The sequence below is a fragment of the Haliaeetus albicilla genome, chromosome 22 (genome assembly GCF_947461875.1).
Source record: "Haliaeetus albicilla chromosome 22, bHalAlb1.1, whole genome shotgun sequence".
NCBI lineage: Eukaryota > Metazoa > Chordata > Aves > Accipitriformes > Accipitridae > Haliaeetus > Haliaeetus albicilla.
In genome coordinates, this window is record NC_091504.1 from 13,816,237 (window position 1) to 13,843,297 (window position 27,061).

A 27,061-nucleotide genomic window follows, 5' to 3' on the forward strand; every position below is an offset into this window, starting at 1 on the left:
AGAATTCAACTTGTTTATGCCTTGTTTTCTTGTGCTTTTATAAACAGGATCTTTTCTGTTGCACCACTTGGTTCTAAGAGGCTTAGTCAAAGTTTAAAGAGCCTGAGTAATCAAAGGCCAAAACTGAAATGGATTTTTCCTCTCTCCATTCCACTTTTTGCCAGAAGAGGGCATTAAAGCACTGAATATGTGCAGCATTAACATGAAAAGCTCTGGTGCTTAAAGCAGTTTATTTTAATGCAGAGCTACAAATGCAGCTGAGTGTCCATTGTAAAATCATTTCGATTACTTAAGTAGAAGGTAAAAATATCAGAGTAATGCATGGAAAACATTTTTCATACAGAATCCCAACAAATATTCTGTACATGTTTTGGTTAATTCATAAATGCTTTCTTTCCTCTTGTTACAGCACACTAATGATTTCGCTTTGTACACTGAAGCTATTAAATTTTTTAACCACCCAGAAAGCATGGTCAGGATTGCTGTTAGGACCATAACTTTAAATGTCTACAAAGGTATGCTTTTTGTATATTGAAGAAAGCATGTTTACAAAATCTTGTTTCATTGTGGTTTAATTTTCAGTTATTTACATTTAAGGCTTTTCTGTGTGTTTTACGAGATTGAAAAGCTTAGCATGTTGGCATGCTTCAGACACACATCTTGTTTTTTATGAAGCAGAACCCCAAACCTACAGTACATACTTGTTGTTAATAGTACTGTTTCCTCACAGATGAAACTGGTTTAAAAAACCCAAAAATATCAAGCATACACAAGGAACTTTAGCTTCCCTTCCAACAGAGATCAGAGTGTGACTGTATTTAAAAACCAACTAACCAACCAAAAAACCAACCCCAAAACCAAAGTGCTTTAAGAAAGAATATAAAGTATTTTTTGCTTATGAACTTGAGCTTTATAATGTATGAAGCAGTAATCTTGTTGGCTACATCACTTCCTTTTGGATTTGAAGTGCATTAGAATATGATTGTAGAGCTCCTAGATGCTGCAGTCACTCCAGTCTAAAGAAGAGCTAGACCATTCCCAGAGGTGCCCAGTGAAGGCCAGGAGGCTGCAGTCACAAATTCCTGTACTGGACATTACAGTAGGACATAAGGAAAAAACCCCTAAACTTCACTGTGAGAATAGTTAAACACTGCAACAGGTTTTCCGGAGAAAATGAGGAATCTGTACTGTTGGAGATCTTCAAAACTCAACAAGGCCCTTGGCAATCTGGTTGAACTTTGAAGTTAATGCTACTTTGAGAATGTCCAACAGTCACTTCCTCCTAAATTTTTCTTGGGGTCTATAAAATCTGTAATAGATTGAAAATATCAGAGTGGTCTCTGTAGAAAAATTGGTGTGTATTCAGGAATTCTACCTCTGAAATCAGCATGCTGTAACGTAGTATGTGTTATGGAAGATGTTCATGCAGGGCTTCTTATTCTTTAATCCATTTTAAATCAAATTACATTTTGAATTTACACAACTTTCTATCAATTAAGAAAGTAGTGATTTGATGACAGTCTTCATCATAGAAGAATATAAGATATTTTTTAAAAAAAAGAACAAATGGTTTTGCAAGTAACTGGATAGCCTGCATAGCAGATAGGTTCTTTATAGTGTTGACTGCAAGGGACAAAATGTCTTTCATTTGTATGCTGAGAAATGGGCACTTGGCACTTGTTTTCTACTTCAAGGTGCTGTAAACTCAAATATGAGCTCACAAAAAGAGCAAAGTTCAGGCTTCATATCCTATTTGTTATATATTTATGTAACTAAATATTTTTGTGGTAAAAAGTGTACTTGTCTAGAATTTTCATTGAATGTTGTAGTGATATAAAGGTTAGAGTTGAATAAAGACAGCTTGGATGTTCAGGTTTCATAATTTTCTGCTATCCATTTGCACATAGTCTGATCTAACACCTACCCTGTATCTTTTAGTTTAGATGCTTTGTTCTTTAGCTTTTTAAACCCTTTTGGAGGATGTCGCTATCCCAGTTCCTAATCCTGTTAACTGTTGTCTGTTTCTTTTGCCCTTCCTTCACTGATGATTCCTGTGTTCCTTAATGCAGTGTCATGTAAGTCTAACTAGCTTGACTTTCAGCATTACTGCTTTATTCTTATGCTTTTTTCTCTTTTTTAATAACGTGCTAAAAAACCTTTCTGAATTCCATTAGATTTGTTTATCTTCAGACCTATGTAAATATATCAATATTAGGCTCATTCAGGCCAACTAAGAATTGATATGATGCTTTTGTAGATGTCCATTTCATGCATAAGATCATGTCAGGTATATACTCGTATGAAAAGCTAGCATGTAATCAAAACTCAGAAGATACTTTGTTGTATTTCTTAAAAATTAATAAAAAAACCCTGGCAACTGATTTTTCTTTTTAACAATTTCTCTTCAGTGGACAACCAACCTATGCTGCATTACATTAGAGATAAAACTGCTGTCCCTTATTTCTCCAACCTTGTTTGGTTTATTGGAAGCCACGTGATAGAACTGGATAACTGTGTGCAGACTGATGAAGAGTAAGCTTTTACAAATCCCGTGTATTGAATGGAAATGCTTTTCCCAGATGTTGATACTCTCCTTATTTTGTCTGAACTAGTCCAGTTAAGTTAGTTTCTGAATATATTCCCTTGCAGACAGTTCAAGCTTTTCAATCTTGCAAAGTTTTTTGGTGATTCTTTGAATTAATAGTGGTTAGTGCTGTGTGCCTTATCTGTGCTAATATCTATACCAGTACATTAGTGTTTGGCAACATGCTTTTTCTTCATCTTTGTTTTAATTCTGTTAAATTTAGTAGATATCCAGAAGACACAAAAGGTATTTTGTGCTTCTGAATCTTACTAACTTTGTCATTTTAATGTTCCCTTTTCTCCGTATCATCTCAGTAGAATGGCTTTCTGAAAAGATTCTAGGAAAAAAATTTAAACTGGAAAGGTGAACTTTATTTAATATGGGAACTGTCAGACCTGAAATTCTTGTGTGATATTCCACTATCAACTACAGGAATATTTTGTTGATTCAGGTTATTCTTGGTTTGCCTTCCCACCCCCACCTTAGAATGGGCAGCTATTTCTGGCTTTCTTAAAGTGAGGAGGTAGATGTTAAATACAGCATAGATTTCTTCTTTTATTTTTGGAAACAAATCTTAACATTTTTTATGGCTGGCTTGTGAAAAGGCTCTGGCAGCAGAAAGTGAAGTTTTCTGAAAACATTGCTTCTAAAAACTTGGGGAAAAACTTGATATGTGCAACCTAAAGCACGTATAAGCCTGAATACTGTTTGCTAGCTGCATTAGTTGACTTTACTGAAACATCTTCTTTAGGCAGATGATATGCGCAAGGTAATCTGTGGAAGGGATGCACGTTAATTCTTTCCTTAAGTTTTTAAGACTTTGGCAATTGATTATATCTGAGACTTACTTTCAGCTCTCTTTTTCAGGCACAGAAATAGGGGCAAACTGAGTGACCTGGTAGCAGAACATCTTGATCATTTACATTACCTTAATGATATCCTTATCATTAATTGTGAATTTTTAAATGATGTGCTGACAGACCACCTACTTAATAGGCTCTTTCTTCCCCTCTACGTGTATTCATTAGTAAATCAAGATAAGGTAAGCTAATACCTGCAGACAGTTAAGTTTTAAAGGTATTACTTGCTTTCAGTATGTGTAATGATTTGTTCAGCAGGTGTATTCTGTAGTAGGGTTAATACTGTCGATATCTTATGTTTGTGTGTTTTACATGAAACAGCTTAAATAAGGTGACTGTAGGGGAAATACACTGAGGTTGAATTTAAGGGGAAAATAGATGAAATGTTATTCACCAAACAGATACTGTTTTGGATGAGATGGTTGTTAAATGCTAACAATAGTGGAGACGAGAAGAGCTGCAAATTTGGAACAGGGTTTAAATTTCTCTGATGCTGGGAGATGTGTGATTTCCTTTTCTGATATGGTAACTTGTCTCCTGGCAAAAGCAGATTATAATACCTTTTCCCAGTATATGTACAAATTTTCCGTGGTGTAAAAATCCATTCCAGGTAGAAAATACAAAGTTTTTGTTTTGATACTTAATTCTTCTATTTGCAGATAAGCTGTGTTTGAATGTGGTACAGTTGAATCTATTTTTAAAGCATAGCCTTTCAATTTAGTGGAAAACTAATTTTTAATGAAATAGAAACTGTTCTTTTAAAACCTGTACAGATTCCTGTATTCACTTGTCTTTAAAAAAAAATAAATGCACTGTTCAGTTTTTTTCTTCTTTTTTGTTTTCCCCCTCCCTTCCCTCCTCTTAATCTTCTGTAGTGGTGTTTGTTCTTAAGGTACACAATGCTTTGTAAATTTCAGCATACTTTCATTAACCAGAGTTCAAGTTTCTTGCAAGATAATGAATTCAGTATATTGCATGTGTGCTGAAGACTGAATAACAATCAGCTTCTTGTCTTGCCATTGATAAGGTCATTGAAATAGGGTGAAGCAGACTTCCTGACTTTTACTTTCATTTCAGCTATTTTAACTCTTTGCGTTCACACATGTACAAAAGCCTGCTTGTCCTCCTGTTTTCAGGCAAATGTGTCTATTGTCATGAGGTCAGAGATATTTGCAATTGTAAAACTGGGCTGTTCTTGCCTCTTGAGATAACTGTTGAATATATTCAGTTGACGGTTTTTAAAGTATCACTAATTTATCTTTAGAAACATTTTAATTAACACTGGTATATAAATTTAGCACTGTCATGCTCAAGTTATACTTAAAAATATTTTTTGCCTAATGTGATTTACTTGATTTAGAGGAGTGTCTGTCAAGACACATGTTTTTATTATGTGGGTAATATTTCATAGTCTCCGAATAGCTAATTTTTAGAGCAGACTTTAATGAATGTTCACCGAGAAGTGCTTTTTGAAGGAATAGTAGCATAGTGAAAACCAACATACTTCTCAGATACTCATCTGTTTAAATTTAAGTTATCAAAGTGGCTATGGAAGACAGTAATCAATAGTGATATTTTAAGCATGTAGAGTAAGGGATACGCTTATTTGGAGAGTCTTAATTTGAATAGTTTACAAGAAGTGAATGTTAAGGAGCATGACGCTTTCTGAACATTTTGTAGCAGAATGTGGAACAATACAGTATTAAAAGTTTTGGTTTAAATTAAATATTAAACAGTGTAAATGCTTTAACTTCGTATAAATAAATCAGCATTTTTCATAACATTTTTTCTGTAGGGTGGAGAGCGTCCAAAAATAAGTCTCCAAGTTTCTCTCTATCTTCTTTCTCAAGTAAGTATTTTAAGTATTTTGTCCTATTTCAGAACTTATTTTGCAGTAGTGTTATGATTTATAAGTTACTGTATTTTCATCTATTTTGGCAAAGCCATTAAAGACAAGTTGGCAAATGAAGTTTTAAACAGATCAGTTTCCATTAAAAAAAAAAAAATGTAAGATCTTTTTATGGACAGACAAATAGCTTCTTACTTGAGTTAATATCATTCTTCTGAGGATCCTATAGTGCAGGGTAGCCTTTAGAGCATTCAGTGATTATAGTTTATGTACACCACCAGACAAGTGGTGTGTAATAGAGCCATGCAACATGCTAGGACACAATTTATTAAAATTGCAGGTGAAGTTTAGATAGATGCTGTATTGCACTTCTTATCTGTCTAAGCTATGGAAGAATCCATGTTTGAATTTTCCTCTTTTGAAAAATAGAGGGAGCAGTGATCTCATGGGGGGTTTTGATTGTTTTAAAAAAAAAAAAACCCAAACAACCAAACCCCCAAATCCCAAAACACTCACGACCACCAAAACCTCATACTTTCACACAATTTGAATTTCATTATGCCTATACCTTAAATCTATAATTAAGTATTTGTTACTTCTTTTTCTTACCAGTCCCACCTCCTTTTCTTTCTGGAACTTACTTTCAAATGAAGAGAGTTTTACAGTGGATTTTTTTTTTTTTTTTATCGTAGAGAAAAAAAGTCTTTTTTTCCCTGTAGTCTTCAGTGTGTTTCTGTGAGACTAGTTTTCTTAAATTAATATTCTCTGAAAACAGTTTTGACTTGTATTCATAGAATGTATACTTCCTTCTTTTTTTGAACTTAACAATTTTGCATTAGTCATTTTGTTATGGTCTGGCCCATAATCTCATCTTCTTTTTTTAAGAACTTTTCTGAAAAATGTGATTTTCCAGGATAAGATAATTTGATGCTTCTTAATTAAAACCTAAAAAATTGTGATGTTGTGGGAGTTATTTACCACAGATAAAACCTTGGGAGCAACAGCTTCTTGTAACTAAAGGGATCTGCATCACAGGGTTGTATATATTGACCTCTTTCAACCTCTTTGATTTCAGCGCAAGCGTTGGTTAGGTATCAGTTCAGGATTTGCATCTTGTTCTTTATTGTTTTTAATAAAGAAAATTGAACTTTTTTCATAACCATAAAGAATTGGGACCAAATTTTGTGTATCAGAATGGGTTGTGATGCAGAAAATCAAGCTACTTTTTCTGTAACTGGCAGAAATGCATCTTTTTCCTCCTCTTTTTAACCTAGAGTCTGTCTTTGATGGAATGGGATCTGAAAGTGTACACTGAGTATCTGAAAAACCTTCTTAACTATTTCTGTTATTGACACCAGGTATACGCTTTAGGCATTACTCATATATTAGAGACAGGTGCCGAAGAGACTTGTACTAGCTGATGAAAATCCACTGTTGTAGATTTTCATCCACTCTTCACAAAGTGAACATGTAATGTACTTATGCCAAAACGTGCCTGTGTTTAGTCAAGCTACACCTTCTGAATTGGAAGAAGCTTGAGGTTGTCCAAAGTATTTTTGAAGTGTGTTGCAACTTTCCAAAGTTGTACATAGGTCACCACCACATGCTAATAATCACTTCACTTTTGAAGCTCTGGAATGGTTCTGACTTCAATCAGAAAACCTGTGGAGATCATGTTTAGCTAAATATTATCAAAACAATGATTAGGCTTACTGATTTAGAAATTACTTGGGGATTTTTCATCCAGAACCACCGTTTAGGGATCCAGTTTTGATATTCCTGCAAAGAGAATGGATATAAGGTGACATAAGGCTATTGTGGCTGGACCTGAGCCAGTTCTGTCCAGAAGCCAGTTGTTTGCTGGCCCAACCTCGTAAGCCTTGCCTCAAAATAGAGTGGCTAGTGTAAATAGAGAACTCTGCTAAAGCACCAATGCACTTCTGGATAAGTGCTTTCATGTTGTAGGCAGTATGGCCTTTATTCCTGTGTTATGTAGCCACTTTGTAGCTAGACCATAATTCATTGTGATTTCATAGCCAGAAAAGCTGTTTGCTAGAATATCACACAACTTGCATCTCAAAGCTGATGAGGAGAGAGAATTGACATTTCTCAGAAGGGGGGAAGAGTATGAAGAATTATTAAAACTAGGTAGCTTAAAATGTAGAGAAAGGTCAAATACCTGTAGAGAGGATTATGGTCTCCTGTGTTTTGAGGTAGACTTCATGAACTATCAGTGTTACCAATTGTACTTTACTGTATATGTAAACTTAAGATACTGGTTTAACAAGGTCAAAGAAGTATGTTCAGTGACTGAAATTGTGAAACTGTATGTGTTCTGTAATATGTCTGATATTTCTTTCCATCCTTCTTTTAATAGGTTTTTCTAATTATACATTATGCCCCTTTGGTGAACTCGTTGGCTGAGGTTATACTTAATGGTGACCTCTCAGTGTTTTCTTCTAAAGTTGAGCAAGATATACAGAAAAACTCAGTAAGTAATATTTTTTTTAGAGGCAAAGAAAATATTTGAAAAACAAAATCAGGTACCTGGAAACTGGTAAGCTAAAGTGATTGTGTTTAGGAGAGAAGAGCACCAATAGCAGATTTCAGCTTTTGTTGTTGGATAAGATAGCAGAAAAATGTTCTGTGCAACTTACAGTATTATGTTCTTGTCAAAGTTGAAATATTTTTGTGCGTGCGTATGTATTTCAGGTAGTGATATAAGAATGGGTAGGACACAAACTAGAATACTTAGTTGCTTCTGCAGGGGTCAGGCACTGCAAAGGCTTCCATCGTTTTGATGGGACACTTTTGTAATTCAGTCTTCTGTGTTCAGTTTTTGTTATCAGCTCTTTGGTAGTGAAATAGAAATGAGTCATCACAACTTTCCTGTGAAATTATTTCCTTATGCAACTTGTAGTAGAAATGAGAGACTTAGAAGAAATACTTGGCCTTATGGTAAATCCTTTGGATACAGAAGGAAAAAAATATTTTTGTCTGAATATTCCCAATGTTTTAGCAGTAAAACTGACCATCTCTGAAAGCGTGCATCAGAGAATAGAGACCAGCCACAAATAGATGGGAGTGCTATCACTTTGTCATTGCCCTTGTACCTTCAGATTCAATACTGTTTAGATGTTGCTAGATGCTGTTGTTAGTGTTTTTCTAAGTGTGTCATGTATATGATTTTTTCCCTTTTGTTGTGGGTTTCACAGTTTGTGAAATGCTTGCTTGTTACTTTTTAAAGGCCTATTTGAGGATGGTAATAAGAAGGGGGTATGACCTTACTTTGGTTCAGAGGCTTCTGACTGTAGTTCTGTCTAAAGATTGAATATGTCTCCTAATGTCTGACTGGTCAGCAAAGAGTTACTGACTGAACATTTGATTTATAACAAGCAGTAGATTGGTTCTTCTGCACATTCTTTCCAAGCAGTGGCTATAGTTCTGAGAGTTTCAAGGGGGAGATATGCTTCAACTCTTCTATGATACAAGTCAACTTTTCCAAGTTTCTTCCTACTGTGCAGTGGATGGAAGCTGTGTGGGCTGATCTTAGCTGGTAGCTTTTGTGTTCTGTTATTTTGTACTGCTGACCTTGATACTTAGAATCTAATCTTTTTTAGAAAAAAATACAGTGGAATGGTAGAGCTGACTGAATGCTTTAAGATAAAGCAACCTCTTACTTGTGTTAGCAAATGTCTGACCTTCTGCTAGCTGCATGCTGAATGTCATGTGTGTTGCTTGTGCAGAAGCAGCTTTGTTACTAGGAAATTTGTGGCGAGATGGTGGGGCAGCAGTTGTTGCAGAAGTGAGATTCTCTTTTCCTGTTATAGTTGCTGTACAGAGTTGCAAAATACCTGCAGCATGTGTTTGTGTGTTTGCACTAATGTTAGGAATATTAGGGGTTTCCTATGAACTTCTGTTCATCTATTCTCTTATGTTTGTAGTACTATTTAGGTTGCTGTTTCTTACTGGTCTTAAAGACCATGCCTCATGGCATGTAAACTGGGAGTTCTGTCATACCCGAACAGGTAGTATATAGGAGAGGTATTGGCTTTCTAGGATAGACGCTTAGCGAAACTGCTAGAGGTGGAGCTTTGTTACAGGGAGAGCAGAGTGGTGGCACTTCTGGTGGATGAGGAAAAAACTTCCATGGGAGAAACTTTAGTTTTTAGTAACCTGTACTGTCAGAAAGTCTACTGGTGAAGGTTGGTTATTTGCAGAAAGAGCAGGGAGTAATCTTCAGCAGAAGAGCTCCATGCCCTATTTCCAATGAGGAGAGCTATCAAGTGAGCTGCTCGCACTTTATGGACTTGAACAACTACTGCATATATTGCATGGTATTTTCTCCTGATACACAACAGTGTGGCTAAAGTCAGCTGTAGATATGGAGGCATAGACAAGTAAAGGTGAGACAGTTTCTTGTTGCTCTGTGGTAGGACTTCTTAGAGCAGAAAGTTGATTTTTGAGTATTGTTAGCCATTTCAGGGACTGTTCTTTGGACTATAAGGTGTATCAGGATCATTGCAAAGTTATAACTGTGGTGTATTCTGTTGCAAAGAAATGATAAACTTCTATTGAACGTTGGAAGCTATTTCAGAACCTACTTTAGAATTGCTTGTTTTGGGCTTAGTAGAGAAAAGTGATGAGCAAGTTTTTTAATTTACTTTTTGACTGAGTTTAGAATTGTGTTTGTTCTTAAGTCAGACCCAAATTTATCTTTTACTAGTTCCTTTCTGTTATATTTTCCCATGGTAATCATTCTGATACTCTTCTAAGCTTGTTGTTCTGGGGATATCTCTGTGTGTTCTGGTGAGCCCCAGTTATCTCTAAACCCCTGCTCTGTACTTAACACTGCTCATGTCTTGCAACTGATACATGTCTTGATATATTTAAATTGAAGTGTAGCTGTCAGTTTCTAACTAACATGTAGTTTCTAAAACCCAAAGTAAGTAGAACCTCATGTCTATATTCACATTCCTAATAAGATGAATTAAAGTGGCATGAGGTGTAAGGAGTATGGACTGAGATTACCAGAAGCAGTGTCAACATGTCCTCATGATAGGAGACTAAATGAGTAACGAATACTTAACAAAAATAAAAGCAATAAAAAAATAAGGGTTGCAGTTGTTGTGTATAAATGCAACATATCCAGAGTTATTTAGGGCAAAAGAGTAAGGGTAGTTTTCATGACAGGAACAAATAGTACTTTTTACTGAAACCAATTTGTGGAAAAAAATCACCAGCAGATCTAACTGCTGATAGCTGATGAGTTGGCCATAACCTACCCATGGAGATCAGCTGAACATCATAGGGCAGTAATGATTGCCCAACCTCCAATGAACAGGTTCTCCACCTCAAAGTGTAGCAAATTAAGATACACTTTTCTTTCCATATTTTTTCCCTGCATTTCTGGTTTTAGATGGCATCAGAAGAAATACTAACTCTTATCTCATGGTGAGAGTTGAATATGTGTAGCCAACAGAATGTATTTAAACTTGTTAGCAGTCATCACACTAAGGTTTACCTTACTTCCTGTGAGATCTGTTTTCCTGCATAATTCGGATGTGGGCCAGTTCTACCTATTTCATGTTTCTTGTTTAACCTCCTTTCTCCTTCCTGTAAAAGTTTTTACTGGTACTGCCTTATTTTACCAGCACACATTGCACAAGATAAACCATAATTGAAAATATGGTTGAAAGACATTTTCAAAGTATAAAATAGCAGTATCTCAAACTGTATAATCAACTTAGATAAACCATATACTATGTAAATTAATTTTAAGTCTGATTTTAGAATGTCTTAAATATATAGCCTTGTTATATTTAGCAGAATAGAATATATATGTTGACTTTTTCTCAGCATTCTTTCTTGAGATGGACCAGACCATGGTTCAATGCTTATGAGCACATTGCTGTCTACAGGTCTCTTCTGTTATTTTGCTAATGTGGCTAACAGCATATTAAAAATTCAAGGATGTTAAGTACATGCATTCTTCATAAAAAAAAAAAAAAGTAGCTACAGGATTCTAGGAAGCAGTTGTAAGAAGTGAATGCAGGAAGGGGAAAATGCATTATGCAACTTGCATGCTACTTTTATTTTTTTCCCCTAAAGAGTAGGACTTAATATGTTCTTCCCTTTCCTTATGACTTTTCTGATGAGAAGCCATCAATAAAAGGTAATCTGGTTGTAACTCTGGTTGGTTTATAACTTTCCAATGTTGCAGTTTGATCAGACTAAAAATGTATCAGAGAGCTTACTGGGGGACATAAGTGTGGTAAATTTCACGTTGTGGGGTTTTTTTGGTATTGTGAAAGATTCTTCCTACTATATGGTTTGTTTCAGTGCCAAGTGTAAGGTAACTTATGCAAGATTTGTATAAAGCCTTTTTAAAAAGTCAGAACATTCAGAGAAACATTTTGGCCTTTTGACTTGTAGAAGGCTTCTTCCCAGGTCTTTTCCTAATCTCTTATTTTTTACGTAGAGGTGTTCCTTATTAAGTGAAGGGAGGGATTTTTTCCAAACTTTTTCTGAGGTCTCTTTGATGCACTCATCTTCAGTACTTATTGTACTTGAGTCACCTAAGGCAGGGAATGGAATCAATTTTGTATTTACTCTAGTCTTACTTCTTTTCTCTTGCTTGCCCTTAAATTTTTAACCCTTTAGCCAGTGTCAGCTAAATGTGATTGAAGTACTGAGGTCTGAAAGGTAATGAAGTTTCTGTAGCAGTCTTGTTCGGCATAAACCTGTGCTGGCAGGAAGCCCCCAAACCATGGGGTTCAGCTCTCAGTAGGAGAGGTTTGGCTGATGAATGTTTATAGCTCTGGGTGAGAGAGAGGGTGTACTCTGGTGATCTAGCTACCATGCCTAACAAGTGGGAAGGGAGCTCAAAGCATCACAGTGCAGAAACAATCTGCAAAATTATGGGAAACCAAGTTTTGTTAGTCCTGCTAGTCACAAAACTTCTTGTGGTGTCTTGTGTCTTTCTGTAAGAATACATTGTTCTCTATTTTTAGAATGGCAGAGAGTCTTGGAAATACTTATTTCCTCTGGGAGAAATTTGTCATCTAAATTTATTTTCTCGCTCTGTAAATTAATAATCAGGAAAATCAGGTATTGATTGAATACTGTTTGCCGCCTTGTCCAAAAGACTTGAAAAGATAAACTACTGATCTCTTTGGGCAGAACACAAGTATAAAAGTCTAACAAATGAAGTGGTGTTGGTTTTCTGGACGTGGTAAGTCAATGTCTGGAGGCCCAGAAAGGTTGATGTCAGTGCCATTTATTCCTAGTTGATACAACGACTAGTATGCTGTTGAGGGAAGCTCAAGAGTCAAGAAAAGTTCGCGGCATAGAGCATTGGGTTTTGTCCTTGCTACTGCCAAAGACATTTAAAAAGTATATTTCATATTAATACATGGCTGTCAACACATACTTTGGATTTTGCTGCCTTTATCCTTTTTGCAGAAGGTGTCTTAATTTTGTATGTACTAGCTGTCTCACCTATTAAGAAAGTTCAAAGAAGGGAAAAAATTTTAATAAACTTCTATTGATGAAATAGGTAGTTCTGTATCTTCTTGTCTCAAGATGGCATACTTTTTAAATGACGTATCTTTAGGATATATTACTTTGGAGATAATTGTTCTACTGGTGATTTGATACAACTTGAGGTCTGCTTTCTTGTATTTTAAAATGGATTGGAGATTTGTAGGTGGTATGCTAATTTACATTCTCTTTGATATGAACTGAAGTTTCTTTATCAATTAGAGTTAACAATGTCGTGTTGTAACTCAGTGTAAACTCTTCAAATTTACAGGCAAAGTCGAGCATCAGATGTTTCATAAAACCAACAGAAACACTTGAGAGGTCTCTTGAAATTAACAAACAGAAGGGGAAGAAGAGGGTGCAGAAAAGACCCAACTATAAGAATGTTGGTGAAGAAGATGAGGAGGAGAGAGGATCTGAAGATAACCAAGATGACCTAGATAAAACTAAAGGTACAGAAGCGAGTTCAAAGGGCATCAGAACAAGCAGTGAAAATGAAGGTGGGTATACCGGCAAATAAAAATCATGCTTACAATTTGGATACTTTTATGAACCTAGTTGTGATCTGTTATGTGACTTGTTCTCTTGATGCACTAGGTGAACATGGGACTATTAAATTTGTTTCAGTCTTTGCCTGGTTTTTTTTTTCTCATGTTAAATCATTCTGTCAGAATATGTACTTCTAATCTGATTAAGAACTATGAATTTCATATTTTCCTGTAGTCTTTGGCCCTTATCACAAATGCATGCCTTACAGCTAGGTGTACATGATTATGGGGCACTTTATAAGTGGACTTCACAACTTTGTAACTTTTCCTTCTGTGGTAAGGCAAATGGTGTAGCCACTTTACCTTTGTAAGATGGTTGGGAGTATTTTATGCGTGATTCAATGATAAAATTCAACAAGTGTGCTAAAAGTGACAGTGCATGGTAGATGATGATATTAAATAGTTCAAAACTCAAGAAAACCTCTTTAACTTTTAGGTTTTTTTAATTGCACGTTTTCAGGATTTTTGACGTAATGCTAACCTTAAGAATTGGTTTTATAGGATGGGTGGTCTTACAGCATAACTGTTTATTTTACTAGTTAATAACTATTAGAAGGGTGTACGTCAGAAACTAGTCTTTACTTTAGACAAAAATTGAGAAAAATGTGGCAGAATTACAAACAGTTGAAAATAAGACCTTTATGCTTTGACAGCCCTCTCCAAACATAGTTGCATTTTGATTTAGGTAAACAGTCTGTTTGAGAAGGCTTTCCTTAAATGGTGTCAAATAACTAATCGTGTATTGTCTACCATGATTTCAAGAAAATATGACATGATCTGCTCTTTAAACTGGTGCATTTAGCAGTTATCTTTGTCCAAATTCTTAAACAGAAGCTAGATTTGGTCTTAATAGTTCTACTTAAAGCCCATAGGTATGAAGCACTTGGGACCAGGTATCCTGTTTGCTGTAATTGTAGAGACCTATTTACACCCTCTGTGAAACTAGATGTCCACCCATGCCCCATCTTACTAGCATTTTTACAAAAAAATTTTTTTTCCAGAAAGAGGTTGTATGTTTTTTCTTCCTGTGGTTTGGAGGGGAGGGAGATTACTGTTGCTTGTTTATTTGCCAACATAATCTGTATATTTTCTTTACATATATTATATATAATTTTCTTGTAGCAGTTAAATTCCTTAAAGAAACGTAAGCAAACTATTTTATTGGGAAGAAAATTTGCCTACATCTATTCATTAATTAAGCTTTCTGAGGTTATGGTTATACCTCTTACGTAGTTGTATCAGTCACTTGTAATGCAAAATGGAAAATACAAAAGAGCTTGCGATAACTGTTTGTTAAAAATATCAAATTTGGGTGTTCTGTTTTGTTTTTTTGTTGTTTTTTTTAGAAATAGAGATGGTAATCATGGAGAGATGTAAACTGTCAGAATTGTCTATCTCTACTGTGACAGAACAGAATACAACAGATGAAGAAAAGAGTGCAGCTGCCTCTGGGAGTGAGATAACAAACTGGAACAGGTATAAAGGAACTGTAATATATTTTGCTGTATTGCTTCCTTACTTGCCCTCCTGTTAACTCTCTCACTTCTCTTAAGGGATGTTTCAAATCTGCCTCCAATTAAAATTACAAGGGTTCTTGTGGATCACAAATAAGTGAGGCAACAGAAAAATGGGATATGGCCTCTCTACTGATCAGTTTCAGAAATAGTCTTGTTCCTTTGTGAAGTTTGTGCTTTCCTTTCATTCCAGAATTTTCTAAACCTCTAAATTAAGCCAGAAGAAGTTTTCTTAATGATATTTATGGTCACGTGTCAATTTTGTATACATCTGTAGGGGAAAAACCTAGGAAAATTCCTCAGTTCAGCGCTGAATTTTGCAGAATTTTAGTAGTATTAGTAGTTGCGAATAAACCCAATCTAAGCTATGTACAGTTTCTAAGGTCCATTAGTATACCTTAGGGTTATTGAAAACTTCTCTTGGAAATGCAGCTTTTAAGTGTTTCTGGGAGCAGAAATTGCCTTGACTTCAAAATTTAAACTTGGATATATTAAATACCCATAAGACACTTTCTCAGTAAGAATTTTGCATTCTTGTTATTAGATTGATAAAGAAAAGAAATGGAACATGCCATCTCTGACACAAAAGTAATTGCAAATGTGTCCCTTGGGGAAATGCACATTTTTAATAGGATTTCAAATTTATTTTTAAACTTGGGAAATGCTGCCTGGTATTCCCAGAATTTCATTCTGTCTCCATTATAGCTTTGATGTAGCTTAGATTACATTCATTAATAAAGATAACATTTAATTTCATTGTAAAAGTGAAATTGAACCTTGACTTGAACTGGCTTTAAAATACATTGTTCTAGATTATTGATATTTTGACTAAAATATGTGCCAAATGGCTTTTAGAAAGAAATTGGTAATGACTGCACTGAATGCTAAAGCAACTAGGATGCTCAGGTCTTGAAAAGTACAAAATACTTAGATGGGAGATGTCAATGCATTTGGCAAATGTCTGCATTTCAGGACTCTTTTGATCTGCAGATATGATCTCACAGCGTCCTGCATCTTTTCTAAAAATAAACAGCATCAAGGAATGTGCAGAGCTAAAAATATTTTTAAAATGAGTATAGACCTTGTGTAGGGCATTTCTGGCCTTAGTTTTGTACATGAATTTCTGGAAATCTCAGTGGATAAGCTGCTACAGCTTAAGATTATGTGTTGTTCCATATGCCAAATGTAATATTTGAAACAGTAGCTAAATCTCTCAAATTGGTCAAGTGTGCATAGCTTCTTTCCTACACTGATTGCAATCACTGAGTCTTGTGGATAAGGTGAGCCATGTGGATAAGGTGCTATGTGGTAGTGGAAAATGCGGTGATCTTTCATCTCATGCTTGAAGTGGGAGAAACTTCCATAAGTGGAATAATCATTAATGATTGTGGTGATAGTGATTCCTAATGTGTTGTGGTCTTCAGTTGTGGACACACTCCACAAGAATAAATAATTTGAAAAATACCCGTATGGCATTTGATCCGATTTCTATCAAGTCATTAGTAAAAAGCTAGTAAAGGAAGAAAATGCTTACAGAATTAAGAAATACGTTTGAAAATACTTGCCATGTAGCCTTTAATATTAAAAGTGGTTTTTAAAAATTGTCCAATAGTTGTTGAAAAATAAATGGAAAACAGCACAGCTTGCAGTTAAAAATCTGTAGCTATAAAAGGTAAGTCAAATTTTCAATTTCCCTTAGCCCTTTTTTCTACTGTGAAGAATATAAAAGAGAAAGTTTATATATTTTTGGTATAACTTTATTTTGATGTGCCTCACTATTGGAAAGTTTAAGCCTAAAGGCTTGTTTTAAATTAACTTCCTTTTATGATATGCTACACAGTGAAGTTTGTTTCCAGAATGCAAAACCTTCATGCTATGTTGTGCCTTCTGTTGCTGCTTCCTTATAGCTGAAGTTTTTCTGGGTCTGTCCTATTATTTAGTCTGTATGAGGATCTGTTGATGAGTGGGATTCCTAGAAGTTGTTTTGGCTTCAGATTATTGCAATTGAGAGTTTGATAATGCAGATAGATAGATGCAGTGAAGAAGCATCTGGAATGAAAATTATTTCTCTCACTGCTGTAATCATATGTTTTTTAAAGTTATGTAGTTTCACAAACCTAAGTAGCATGTGGGGAAAAAACAGTGAAAAATGCATTAGAGATTACAGAAGTTGTTTAATGTAATTAAACATGTAACCATGTAATATTAGTGTTAATGGAACAGCTACTGATATTTCTGCACCTTTGACCTCTTAAAACATTGGTTTTAATAAAATTAAAATAAATACTACTTTTACATCGTAGGTCAGTTTTTAGGGTAATGACCAGCTAATGTTGGTCTGACAACAGACCTAGTGTTATCTAGCATTTAAGTGTTTTAGTAATCTTGAACCTGGATGTCTTGGTCCTCTTTCTTCTTTAGGCCTTGAAGCTGAACTCCCTTTGCTATGTGCAAAGCACCCCATTTCAGGATGTCATGAGGCTTGTAGGGCTTGTTTAATGCTTAGGAAGACTGAAGGCACTCTTGATTTATTTTCAACATTGCTAATTCTTTAGGCTGTTTTTGCTTGAATAGTTATGTTCTTTTGAGATCTACAATAGGAACATCACATGTGAAATTTGGCTTGGGTACATAGAGCAGTGTTGAACTTGGGCAAAGAGGGATCAAAACTCAAGTGGCATTGAAGTATATCACAGAGGGTGCTTGTAGTCCAGCTTCAGAAATGCACAAACATATGACTGCAATGTCACGAACTGAGCAGAGGAACTGTGTTCTGTTATTCTTGTCATAGCCTTCTTTTAGTAAGAGAGCATGTTGTTGAAATGTGCGTGGAGCTGACGGGAAGTGTTCAATACATTGTTATGACTTGGGTTGACTGGCTTACTGGGATCCATTGAGTGTGACGATGAGGGTGCCACGGGTCTGGAGTAGGTATAGAAGTATGTTGTGTTCTGATCTTTGATAGCCCTTCTGACCCGTAGGTAACCACAATGATGAGTTTGTAGTGGATGTTTCTTGTCTGCTAGGTCTGAAGATAGGAAAATTTATTCGGTTTTATGACTTTGGATGTTATTTTAATGTATTTTCTTTGGATGTAATTTAGGTAATTAAGGAAATTTTTTCCTTTCACTGTTAAAAAAAATACTTTGAGAGGTAGGAATTACCTCTTTTCAGTCAAGGTTCTAAGCTCTCTTCTGGTGACTGACGCTTCCCTGATTTTTTTAATTATTCCCCTCCCCGACTGGGCCACCTGTGAAAATGGATTTAATTTCAACTTGTGCTCTGAACTGACTGGATGCAAGCCCACTTAAGACAAGAAGCCGAGTTGCCTTGCCATCAAACTTATGCTAACAATCAGCTAAATCTCAGCCATATCTGATCTGTCCAGATGGCTTCTGGATTAAATTGACTTTTGTGGTCTGTTCAGGCTACAGGTGAAGGGTGAACTTGTCACTGTTTGTAGCTTCCTATGTATGTGTCATAGATCAAACATGCTTAAACCCAGGAAAACAAAGCTCATTTGCAGTCCAAAGCTTTCTTTTTTCCATTCAGATGTTCCCTCCTTGTTAATTTTTCTTTCCTATAACTGTTCGACAGTAAAGTTTTTCTCTGATTGTTTTAGAATAACCTAGCTTCTTTCAAACTTTTAGTGAAAACTGCTTTCTTGTAATACTAAAAACTTTTCAACTCCATTTACTACCTGAGTTTTAAGGTAGTCTTTTTTTATATACAACAGTGATAGCAGATCCTTGAAGTTTACTTATGTATACACTTAAAACAAGCTGTACAATGCTTCTGCACATATACTAAATGTGCTACAGACAACCCAGTAACTGTGTGAACAATAAATTCTTGGGAAAGTATTATGTAACAAATCCCGTTAAAACATCAGAATTAATGTCAGGATGTAAATACAAGGCATGACTATAATCTGAGTGCTCTTAGACAGGTTAATCTTTGTTTAATGCCTAAAAATGTGCATTACTGTAAATTTGCCTCTTCCATTAACTACATGCAGAACAAGATAGTTAATAATTTTTCTGTAGATATGGTCTTTTTCTTCATAACCATTTTAAAATTATGCCTTTCCACAGGCCTTTTCTTGATATGGTCTATAATGCGCTGGACTGTGCTGAAGATGATTACTATGCCCTCTTTGTGCTCTGTCTTCTATATGCAATGTCACACAACAAAGGTAAGCAATTTTTGCTTTTTCCAGAGAAAATTGAGACACATGGTTTTGGACAGGCATGATCTGTTTGTAACTTGTTTATGTATGCCTTAAACGGTGAGAAATTCTTTACATGGGGGCGCAGAAATAAGTATGCTGTAAGCAAAAACAGTTGCTAAGGATCACCATTTTAAGAACAATTTGGTAGAAAGCTTTGAACATCAGGTAACTTTTTTTTCCATAGGTTTCTTGGAATTGGAATAGGATTATTGTGTTTCGTTTTTATCTCTTAATTTCAGTTGAAGCCCACTATATTCAGTCTACATATATATGGGATCTAGTTCTTTCCCACTTTGCATGGGTTATGATTGCTACATGTAAGCGAAGCATAAAATGTTGTAAAACTTCTCCCCACATGTTAAAATTAAATATTTGTATACTTTAAACATATAGATAATGCACAAGGCCTGAGAATCAGATGTGATTATGGAAGTCATGTATTGCTTATTTCTATCTAGCTTTGACAGTCCTTCAGTAATTCTTTTTATACTCTCCAATTCCTCAACAGCCTTCTCATCCATTGTGCCATAATTGATTGAACGCTTGTTTAAATTGTCAGCGTTCTATGCCATAATACACCTTGCAAGTCTCTCAAGGAGCCTGGACTATTTTATAAACTAGCAAAACTATGTTAAATGTGTATTTCATTATAATTCAGACAGTATGAGAATATGTAACCTTTTCTAAGGGATGATTATGGTTAGCTTTTTTGCTGTTTATTTTTGTGTGCATTTTAAATAGATTCCTTATGGAGCAATAACATAAACATCTCGTACATGTGAATAATCATGTGTTTCGGGAATTGAGAGCTGAATTTAAGTTACTTTCTGCTTGTGAGGATAGTTTCTACAACATACTAGTAATTTAAATGAATCAACTGCTACAGTAAACTGAGCAAAAGAGCATCAGGTGTGATGGCATGCTTAAAAGTAAGGATTCTGTTCTAGCTTCAAGGTACTTCTAATGAGTGGAAATTAATCTTGAGGGAACTAGTTAAGCTGATCCCCTCCTGTTCTCCTCCCTCCTCTTGATGGTTTTATCTTTTTCCCAGAATGAAGGAATGCTTCTCTGAGATTATAATTTGCAGACAATTTCAGGACTTTCACAGTCTCTTATGATGAGATAATAACACAACTAATATCACCAAAGATAGCACCACAGCCTTGCCGTGCTCTAGCACTCTCTGACTTGCATCTCTGATTTCCCACACCCCTCTGCAACCAGTATACTTCTTCCAGAAAATGTTTTCCCTGAGGGACTTTTGAACATCACTGTGCTAGAAAACCCTGATGTCAGAGATGGATTCTCTTCTCTTAAAATTCATTAGCTGAAGCTGTGAATAGCCAAAATCATTAGGTGTATCTGTTGCAGCTTCAGAGAGTCCCCGGAAGTCTTTCAATGTCATTGTAAAGGAGAAAGCCTGCACTCTGGGGTTGTAATTCTTAAGAATTCTTCTATTTAAGACCATAGTCCTTCAGCCCGCTGTATTTGCTTTTAATGTAATTAGTCAGTCTTCAATAACCTGTTCCCAGAACAAAAGTCTGATAACCTCTCTTGTTCCAAAGATGACTTGCTTACATCTATAGTATTGCTGTAAACAGTGAGGAATGCAGCAGATGCAGCCTCTTGCTGCTTAGTTTCAGCAGTCTGTGCTGTTTATTTTTCACCCAATATCCAGGGTTGCCAAGAGAAATACAACAGGCAGTGAAATATCTGTCTTTTAAGAGACTAAAAGTGTCCTGGCCCTAAAACTGGAGATACCTTTTATGCATCCAAGGGGTCAAAATCAACACTTCATCCTTTGGTGGTCACATCAGCCCTCTCTAAATGAAAAATTCTTTAGGCTATACTCGTTGGCTTTCCTTGTCAACAATTTACATTAGCCTGTTGCTCTTTGGAAGCTATTTTCCTTTCTCCCCCTATCCTTGACCCTAGATCTTAGGTGCTACACAGATAATGACATCCAGTTTTGGTCTTCACTGTCTTTAAACAACCCACTCCTCTAGTGCCCTATAATAGACTGCTTTCAGCCTTGGGGGCCATGGAATCAACGCCTCTGTCTCGAAGAGGAGGAGTTTTGCAAGCTGCTGATTTAGTGCCCCTGTTTGATGCAAGAGCAGAATGTTGTTCTTTAAAAGCTCGGGAGCTGTACAGCTGCTCCTTTCTACACCAAACTCAATGTCAGTCATGGAAGGTGCCTCAGGATTGAGCTGGAGCCAATGTTTGTACCTGAATTCAGTATAATGCAAAAGATCTGTCTGCTTACAGACTTTCTCAAGGTATGTGTGAATGATCCTTTTCTTTTACAAAAGGTCATGAAGCTCTCTCTCCAAACATGCAGAGGCCAAGTTGTTTCTCCAGTTTCAGGAAGCAATAAATCTCTAGGAGTTGTGTGCCTAGGATCTGAGTATCTATTTACTGTCTACCTGACAAAGATGGTAAATGCTCTAGTGAACACTTGAATCAGTTCAAACAGGTAATGAATTGGAAATTTACGATGATTTCGTGTGACTGAATGCAAGACAAGCTTGTCCTCTCTACACCACAGGAAAATGAGTTGCAGTTTTCTATTTCAGTATATTGGCTGTTTCAAACACGTTTCTGATTCTCTAGCTGGTCAGTTTGAATTTCACCTTCCCCTGCTATCCTATTCATTCTGGCACTGTGGAGAAGGCTACAACAGAACACGCTAAAAAAAAAGCTGAATTGCCCTAGCTTAACCAAGAACTTTGGTTTCAGGCCTTCCTTCTAAGGGAGCAGCCTTCTCAGTCTCTTGTCACTAAATGTAGGCACCCTATTGAGGCTTTTGATTGTGACTCCTTCAGTTTGGATACCGAGTCTGCATTTTGCACCATGTTCTTGAATAAGTTTAAAGAAAATTTGCTTGTTTTTCACCAGCAATAAACGTCCATGTGAACAGGAAGAAAGCATCCCAAGAGTTACATGTATGCAGCTAAACAGATTTGTTGCAAGTTGTATCTGAGAGATCTTTAATCCCAGAAGGAGCCCTTCATATATGTTGCTGGAGCATGTACTGTATCTCAGGAATGCAGAATTCTGCATCCTTGGCAGGCAGTCAACCAAACGAAAGATGCTGAATATATATATTTTGCTGTGATTTCAATTTGGCCGCTTTGTTGAGCACCTGCCTGTTCCTGCCTCATTCCTCCCCCATGTTTTCTTGGTCTCCTTAATGGTTTTCTGCTGGTTAATGACCATATCCTTCTGTGAGAGCTTAATCTGCATATAGATATTCTCTAAGATATGTTACTCATAAACAGCTTTCCTTTCCAGAATGAAAACTGCAGCTCTTTACTGAACTGTTAGATTGTTGTGAACACTAATACTCTGATTGCCCTGGTTCCTTAAATGCTTCCTTCCCCCGCAACCCCTTTCTTCAGTCTCATCATGACAGAGAACATTTGTATCACTGTCATTAATCTTCAAACAGACCTTTATTAATTGTTCCAAATACAGACGCTTAGTGAAGAAAATAATCAGGTATCACAAATGGCTTTGTTAGGTAGAGTTAACTACAAGTTCGGGGTTGGAAGAAATTATAAACCTCAATATAGTCATCTTCTGTTTTATGGGGTTGTTTGTTGCCATTCTTTAGAACAAGGACAGGTTGATCCTCAGCAATCCATAACTATGTTTTGTTCTAAGAGGTTTTACAGTAGCCAGTCTATTCTGAGAAATAACTTTGCTATTTTAGAGGAACAGGTTGAAGAAAGATGGGTGTAGTCTCCTTATACAACAAGTCAGTGGGAATCTGTGATTTGTGTTGGGGAGGGTACAAAAGAAGAGGCTACTAGTTACAAAATAAAATTCTTGTTTTTAAAAAAAATATGTGAAATGATGACTTACTACCAAAGCAGAATTTAAAATCAGACTTCTGTCTTTTCTACTTCAGCCCTTACGCTCTTCAGATGTATGGCTTGACTTTGTTTTGATTTAGATGCAAACAAATAGTCTGAGAATTTCAGATGCAGAAACATGGTTTTGGATATCACCAAACACTTTGGGATTTGAGTGTCTTCACCCTGTAGGCTCCATTGAAGGCTGAGATTTTTAAGTGATATATAAATGTGTTCAGTCTTTCTATTGTTCCTCCTTTTCCTTGTAATAGAAATTCAGAACTAACTTGCCCAGTTTTGTATTGCTAATTACACTCTTCTGAGAAAACTGCCACGCCTATTAAATACTTACCTCGAGGCGTACTCCTGTTTTCTAATTTACCTTTCTTCCTTCATCCCCCACAAAAGGAATTGACCCAGTCAAGCTGGAGAGAATTCAACTTCCAGCTCAACATGCTGAAGAGAGAAATTCATATAATCATGTACTTGCAGAAGGGCTTATCAGGATAATGAATTATGCTGCACAACCAGGTATCACTTTTCCAGTATTTGTTTTCTTGCTGAGCTGAAATTTTTGAAGATTAAAAAAAAATGCTACCTAGCCTCTTGTCTTTGAGGGGAAAGCATCTGTTTAGCATGCTCATCGATGAGCAATAAGTAGATATGATCTGTGAAAGACAACTATCAGGTTTTCCTTAGTTGAGGAACCAGAAACTCTGGATTTCTGCTGAACAGTTGTTTTTATACTCAGAACTATACAGGGATCCATTGTCTTAATTACTACTTTCTGTTGTTTTGAAAAAACAAAAATGATGAGATGTATAGTGATTTTAGCTTAATGTAGGATTTCATTCTGAAAATATGATCTGTGGCACCTTTGCTTGTTAAAGTAATTGCAGTGGAGAAGTAGTCTTAAACTGAATGGTACCCTTTGCTTATAGCAGTCCTTTGTCTCTAGATGTGATAGCAAATCTTCCCATGATTTTTTTTTAATTGCAGATTGTATTTTCAGTTCTGAACTGTTTTGCAGAAAATGTGGGTTTTTTTCTGATCTCAACTGTTTTGTGAAATGAGGGATACAAGTGTCAGTGACCTGTTCCACGGAAACATGATTTTTTTTGTTCAAGCCACAGCTCTTCTCCCTGCACTTCCCCTCTTAAAACTTCAAATGCATAGAACTGGTTTTCCCTTGAAACTGATGCACTATCAAATTCCTGATTTTCTGCAGAATAAAATCTAATGCTTGTTTGACTTGCAAGACTGATCTACAGAGTATTAACTTGTTATGCTGATACGCCAGTCACAGATTAAAAGCACATTTGTATATAAAGAGTTTGTACGTACTGCAGAAGGAAAGAGTGCAAGATGAGGAAATGCTTTTATTTAAACAAAAGCACTTCTGGGGAAGGGTGGAAATAGGGGTTTTTTATTAAGCTTGCTAAATGCTGTGTAGAACATCTCCTTTTCTCCTCTTCTTGGGGGTACTGACCTTTGTCTTTAGTTTCTGGCAGCAAGTGCTAACTTGTAAAATAGTAGATGGGAGTTGGGGTCAAACGCTAAGATGTCTGTCTGTCTTTTGCATATATTGTCTTAGTATTGATCACTGAGCTCAGACTGTACATTGCTAATATCTTTGTTTTTTTTAAATCCTTCTGAAACTATAAACTTAAAATCTCAATGCATTCTTTCACTCTGACTTCTGTAGATTCTCACATCCAGGCTGTATCTGAATCCTGTAGACTTTTTTTTAAGGAAAATCTATACCTTATTAATAAGTTCTATACAAAACTTCCTTTCATCTTGTAACTTTATCCATGCCAAATGTCTGAATCTTTTGTAATTTTAGTGTAATTCAACCTGTGCTTCAGATTAATAAAGGCATTGTTTTCGGCTTCTTTTCTAATAGTATTAATTTTTATTGCCTTCTTACTGCATGGTTCTGTTTTACATTTTCTTCTGCTTTAAATTACTCTTCCAGTTTGTTCTTTTTTTTATTAGTCATCAGCATTTTAAGCCAGTGTCAGCACTCATCCTTTTCAGATAGGGTGTGTATGACAGAGAAGCAAAGTTTATGACAATTGCAGAGAAGAGTAGAAACATTTGAGAACATGGGGTAATGAAAACAGCAATACTTAAACTGCTACTGTTTTGTATATTGAAATTTGCTTTTCATAGATGGAAAAATCCGTTTGGCAACTTTAGAACTTGGCTGCCTGTTGCTGAAGCAGCTTGTGTTTTCTAAAAATGGCAGCATCATAAAAGATGTTCACCTTGCTTGCCTTGAGGTAAGTATTTTCTTTCAAATTACCAGTCACAGCATTACTTGTCTTTGAGTCTTGTAGTATAGTTGAAACAATTTGTTTCATTTCTGATTGCAATAAGCATAAATGTGAAATTTGAGCTTCTAGAACATATTTCCATTGGTGGCTCTGTGCAGTGAACGTAAAGAATCAATACCCCATGTTCTGTTCTCAGCTTTGCTGTTACCTTGCTGTTTAAACTCTTACTTCTCAAGCAGGGTTATGTTTAATTTTCTGTCTGAAATTTGTATGTTATCCATCTCAACAATATAAAGAAGAGTGCTTTTGAAACTAACAAGCTCGCATATGTGTATTTTTGTAAATGCAAGAACTGTATTCTATCAAATTCTGGGCTGAAGGCTATGAATATGGGGATATTAATAGACAGTCTTGTCTGTATGAGTTTTTGGGTGCTTTTTTAAATGTGACTTTTGAGTAAACGGTGTATTTACTCCCTGAAACACAGTTATTTTATCTTTTCTAGGGTGCGAGGGAAGAAAGTGTTCATCTCCTTCGTCGTTTCTATAAGGTACGTAGGCAAAATGCTGTAAGAAAAAAGCCTTTACATAATGTGGAATTAGAAGCAAGTCTGCAGCCCAGTCTCTACATAGTGCCCGAGGCAGCACTTTTTTTTAAGATGGAAACTCCGTATTTGTGATAGAGAAGGAAGTGTTTTGTTGGAGGATTCCTCTCCTTTCCTGCCCTTCCCATACCACACTGACATATGTCACAAAAAGGCTGTTAGAAGTCTCACAGGGTTTGTACTGGAGGTCAAGTTAGCAGTCATGTGCTTTTGTTGCATCTGCTATGTACTTAATGGAAGAGAGCCATGCTATTAGAACATTTCTGGGATTTTATCATTGACAGTAATAGGGAATGTGTTTGTTTGGCATTACTTTTTGTTTGTGTCTTATCTGAAATCATGATCTAAAATTTTAATTCATCTTTTTTTTCTTATTGGAGACCTCTGTAGCTTTTTGCCGCCTTTTTTTTTTTGTATTGTAAACAATGAGAAAAAAAATAATTTTAGCCCTAGGTGTTAACTTCTATATAAAGAGCAGTAAATCCATGACAGATTTTGAGTGTCTAAAATATCTTCCTAGTTTTGTTAGAATTCTTTTGAAGAATTTTTTCTCAATGTGACTTACAAAAAATAAGTAACTTGTGGTGGGTTAACCAACAGGACGGAGGGAGAATAGAACATGAAAAAATCTTGTGGTTGAGATAAAGCCAGGGAGATCTCTTACCAATTACCGTCATGGGCAAACCAGACCAAACTTGGCAAAAATTAATCTGTTGCCAATTAAAATAATTTTAGATAGTCAGAAACAAAGACAAATGAAACAACGCCTTCCCCCACTCCTCCCTTTTCCCAGGCTCAACTTCGCTCCTTCATTCCTGACCCTTCTACCTTCTCCCCCTGCTGAGTGGTACGGGGGGACGGGAAATGGGGGTTTGGGGTCAGTCCATAACAGTTCATCTCTGCTGCTGCTTCTTCCTCACATTTTCCCCTGCCCCAGTGTGGGTCCTCTCCTCCATGGGCTGCAGTCCTTCCGGAAAAAAATCCACTTCATTGTGGGTCCTCCACAGACTGCAGTTCCTTCAGGGCATATCCACCTGCTCCGATGCTGCACTGTGGATATCTGCTCCACCACGGTCCTCTCCGTGGGCTGCAGAGGAATCTATCTCCCTTTCTTAAACGTGTTTTCCCAGAGGTGCCATCAGTGTTGCTGAAGGGCTCAGCCGTGTCCTGCAGTGGGGCTGTTGGAGGTGGCT

At 36.2% G+C, this 27,061-nt stretch overlaps 1 protein-coding gene across 5 annotated transcripts in view; it reads left to right on the forward strand.

Moving 5' to 3' along the window:
* The window catches only part of CLEC16A (C-type lectin domain containing 16A), an 87,041-nt gene that overhangs the window by 11,324 nt on the left and 48,656 nt on the right, over positions 1–27,061 (forward strand). For all 5 annotated transcript variants that reach the window (XR_011329287.1, XM_069809944.1, XM_069809945.1 and 2 more), the window contains exons 5-15: positions 410–515; positions 2,409–2,532; positions 3,452–3,626; positions 5,240–5,293; positions 7,671–7,784; positions 13,107–13,335; positions 14,730–14,859; positions 18,992–19,092; positions 23,394–23,516; positions 25,161–25,270; positions 25,770–25,814. Coding sequence is in view for 4 of the 5 variants with exons in the window: in XM_069809944.1 (XP_069666045.1) it covers positions 410–515; positions 2,409–2,532; positions 3,452–3,626; positions 5,240–5,293; positions 7,671–7,784; positions 13,107–13,335; positions 14,730–14,859; positions 18,992–19,092; positions 23,394–23,516; positions 25,161–25,270; positions 25,770–25,814 (1,311 nt within the window). In the remaining variant the exon portion in view is untranslated. The remainder of the gene's footprint in view (positions 1–409; positions 516–2,408; positions 2,533–3,451; positions 3,627–5,239; positions 5,294–7,670; positions 7,785–13,106; positions 13,336–14,729; positions 14,860–18,991; positions 19,093–23,393; positions 23,517–25,160; positions 25,271–25,769; positions 25,815–27,061) is intronic.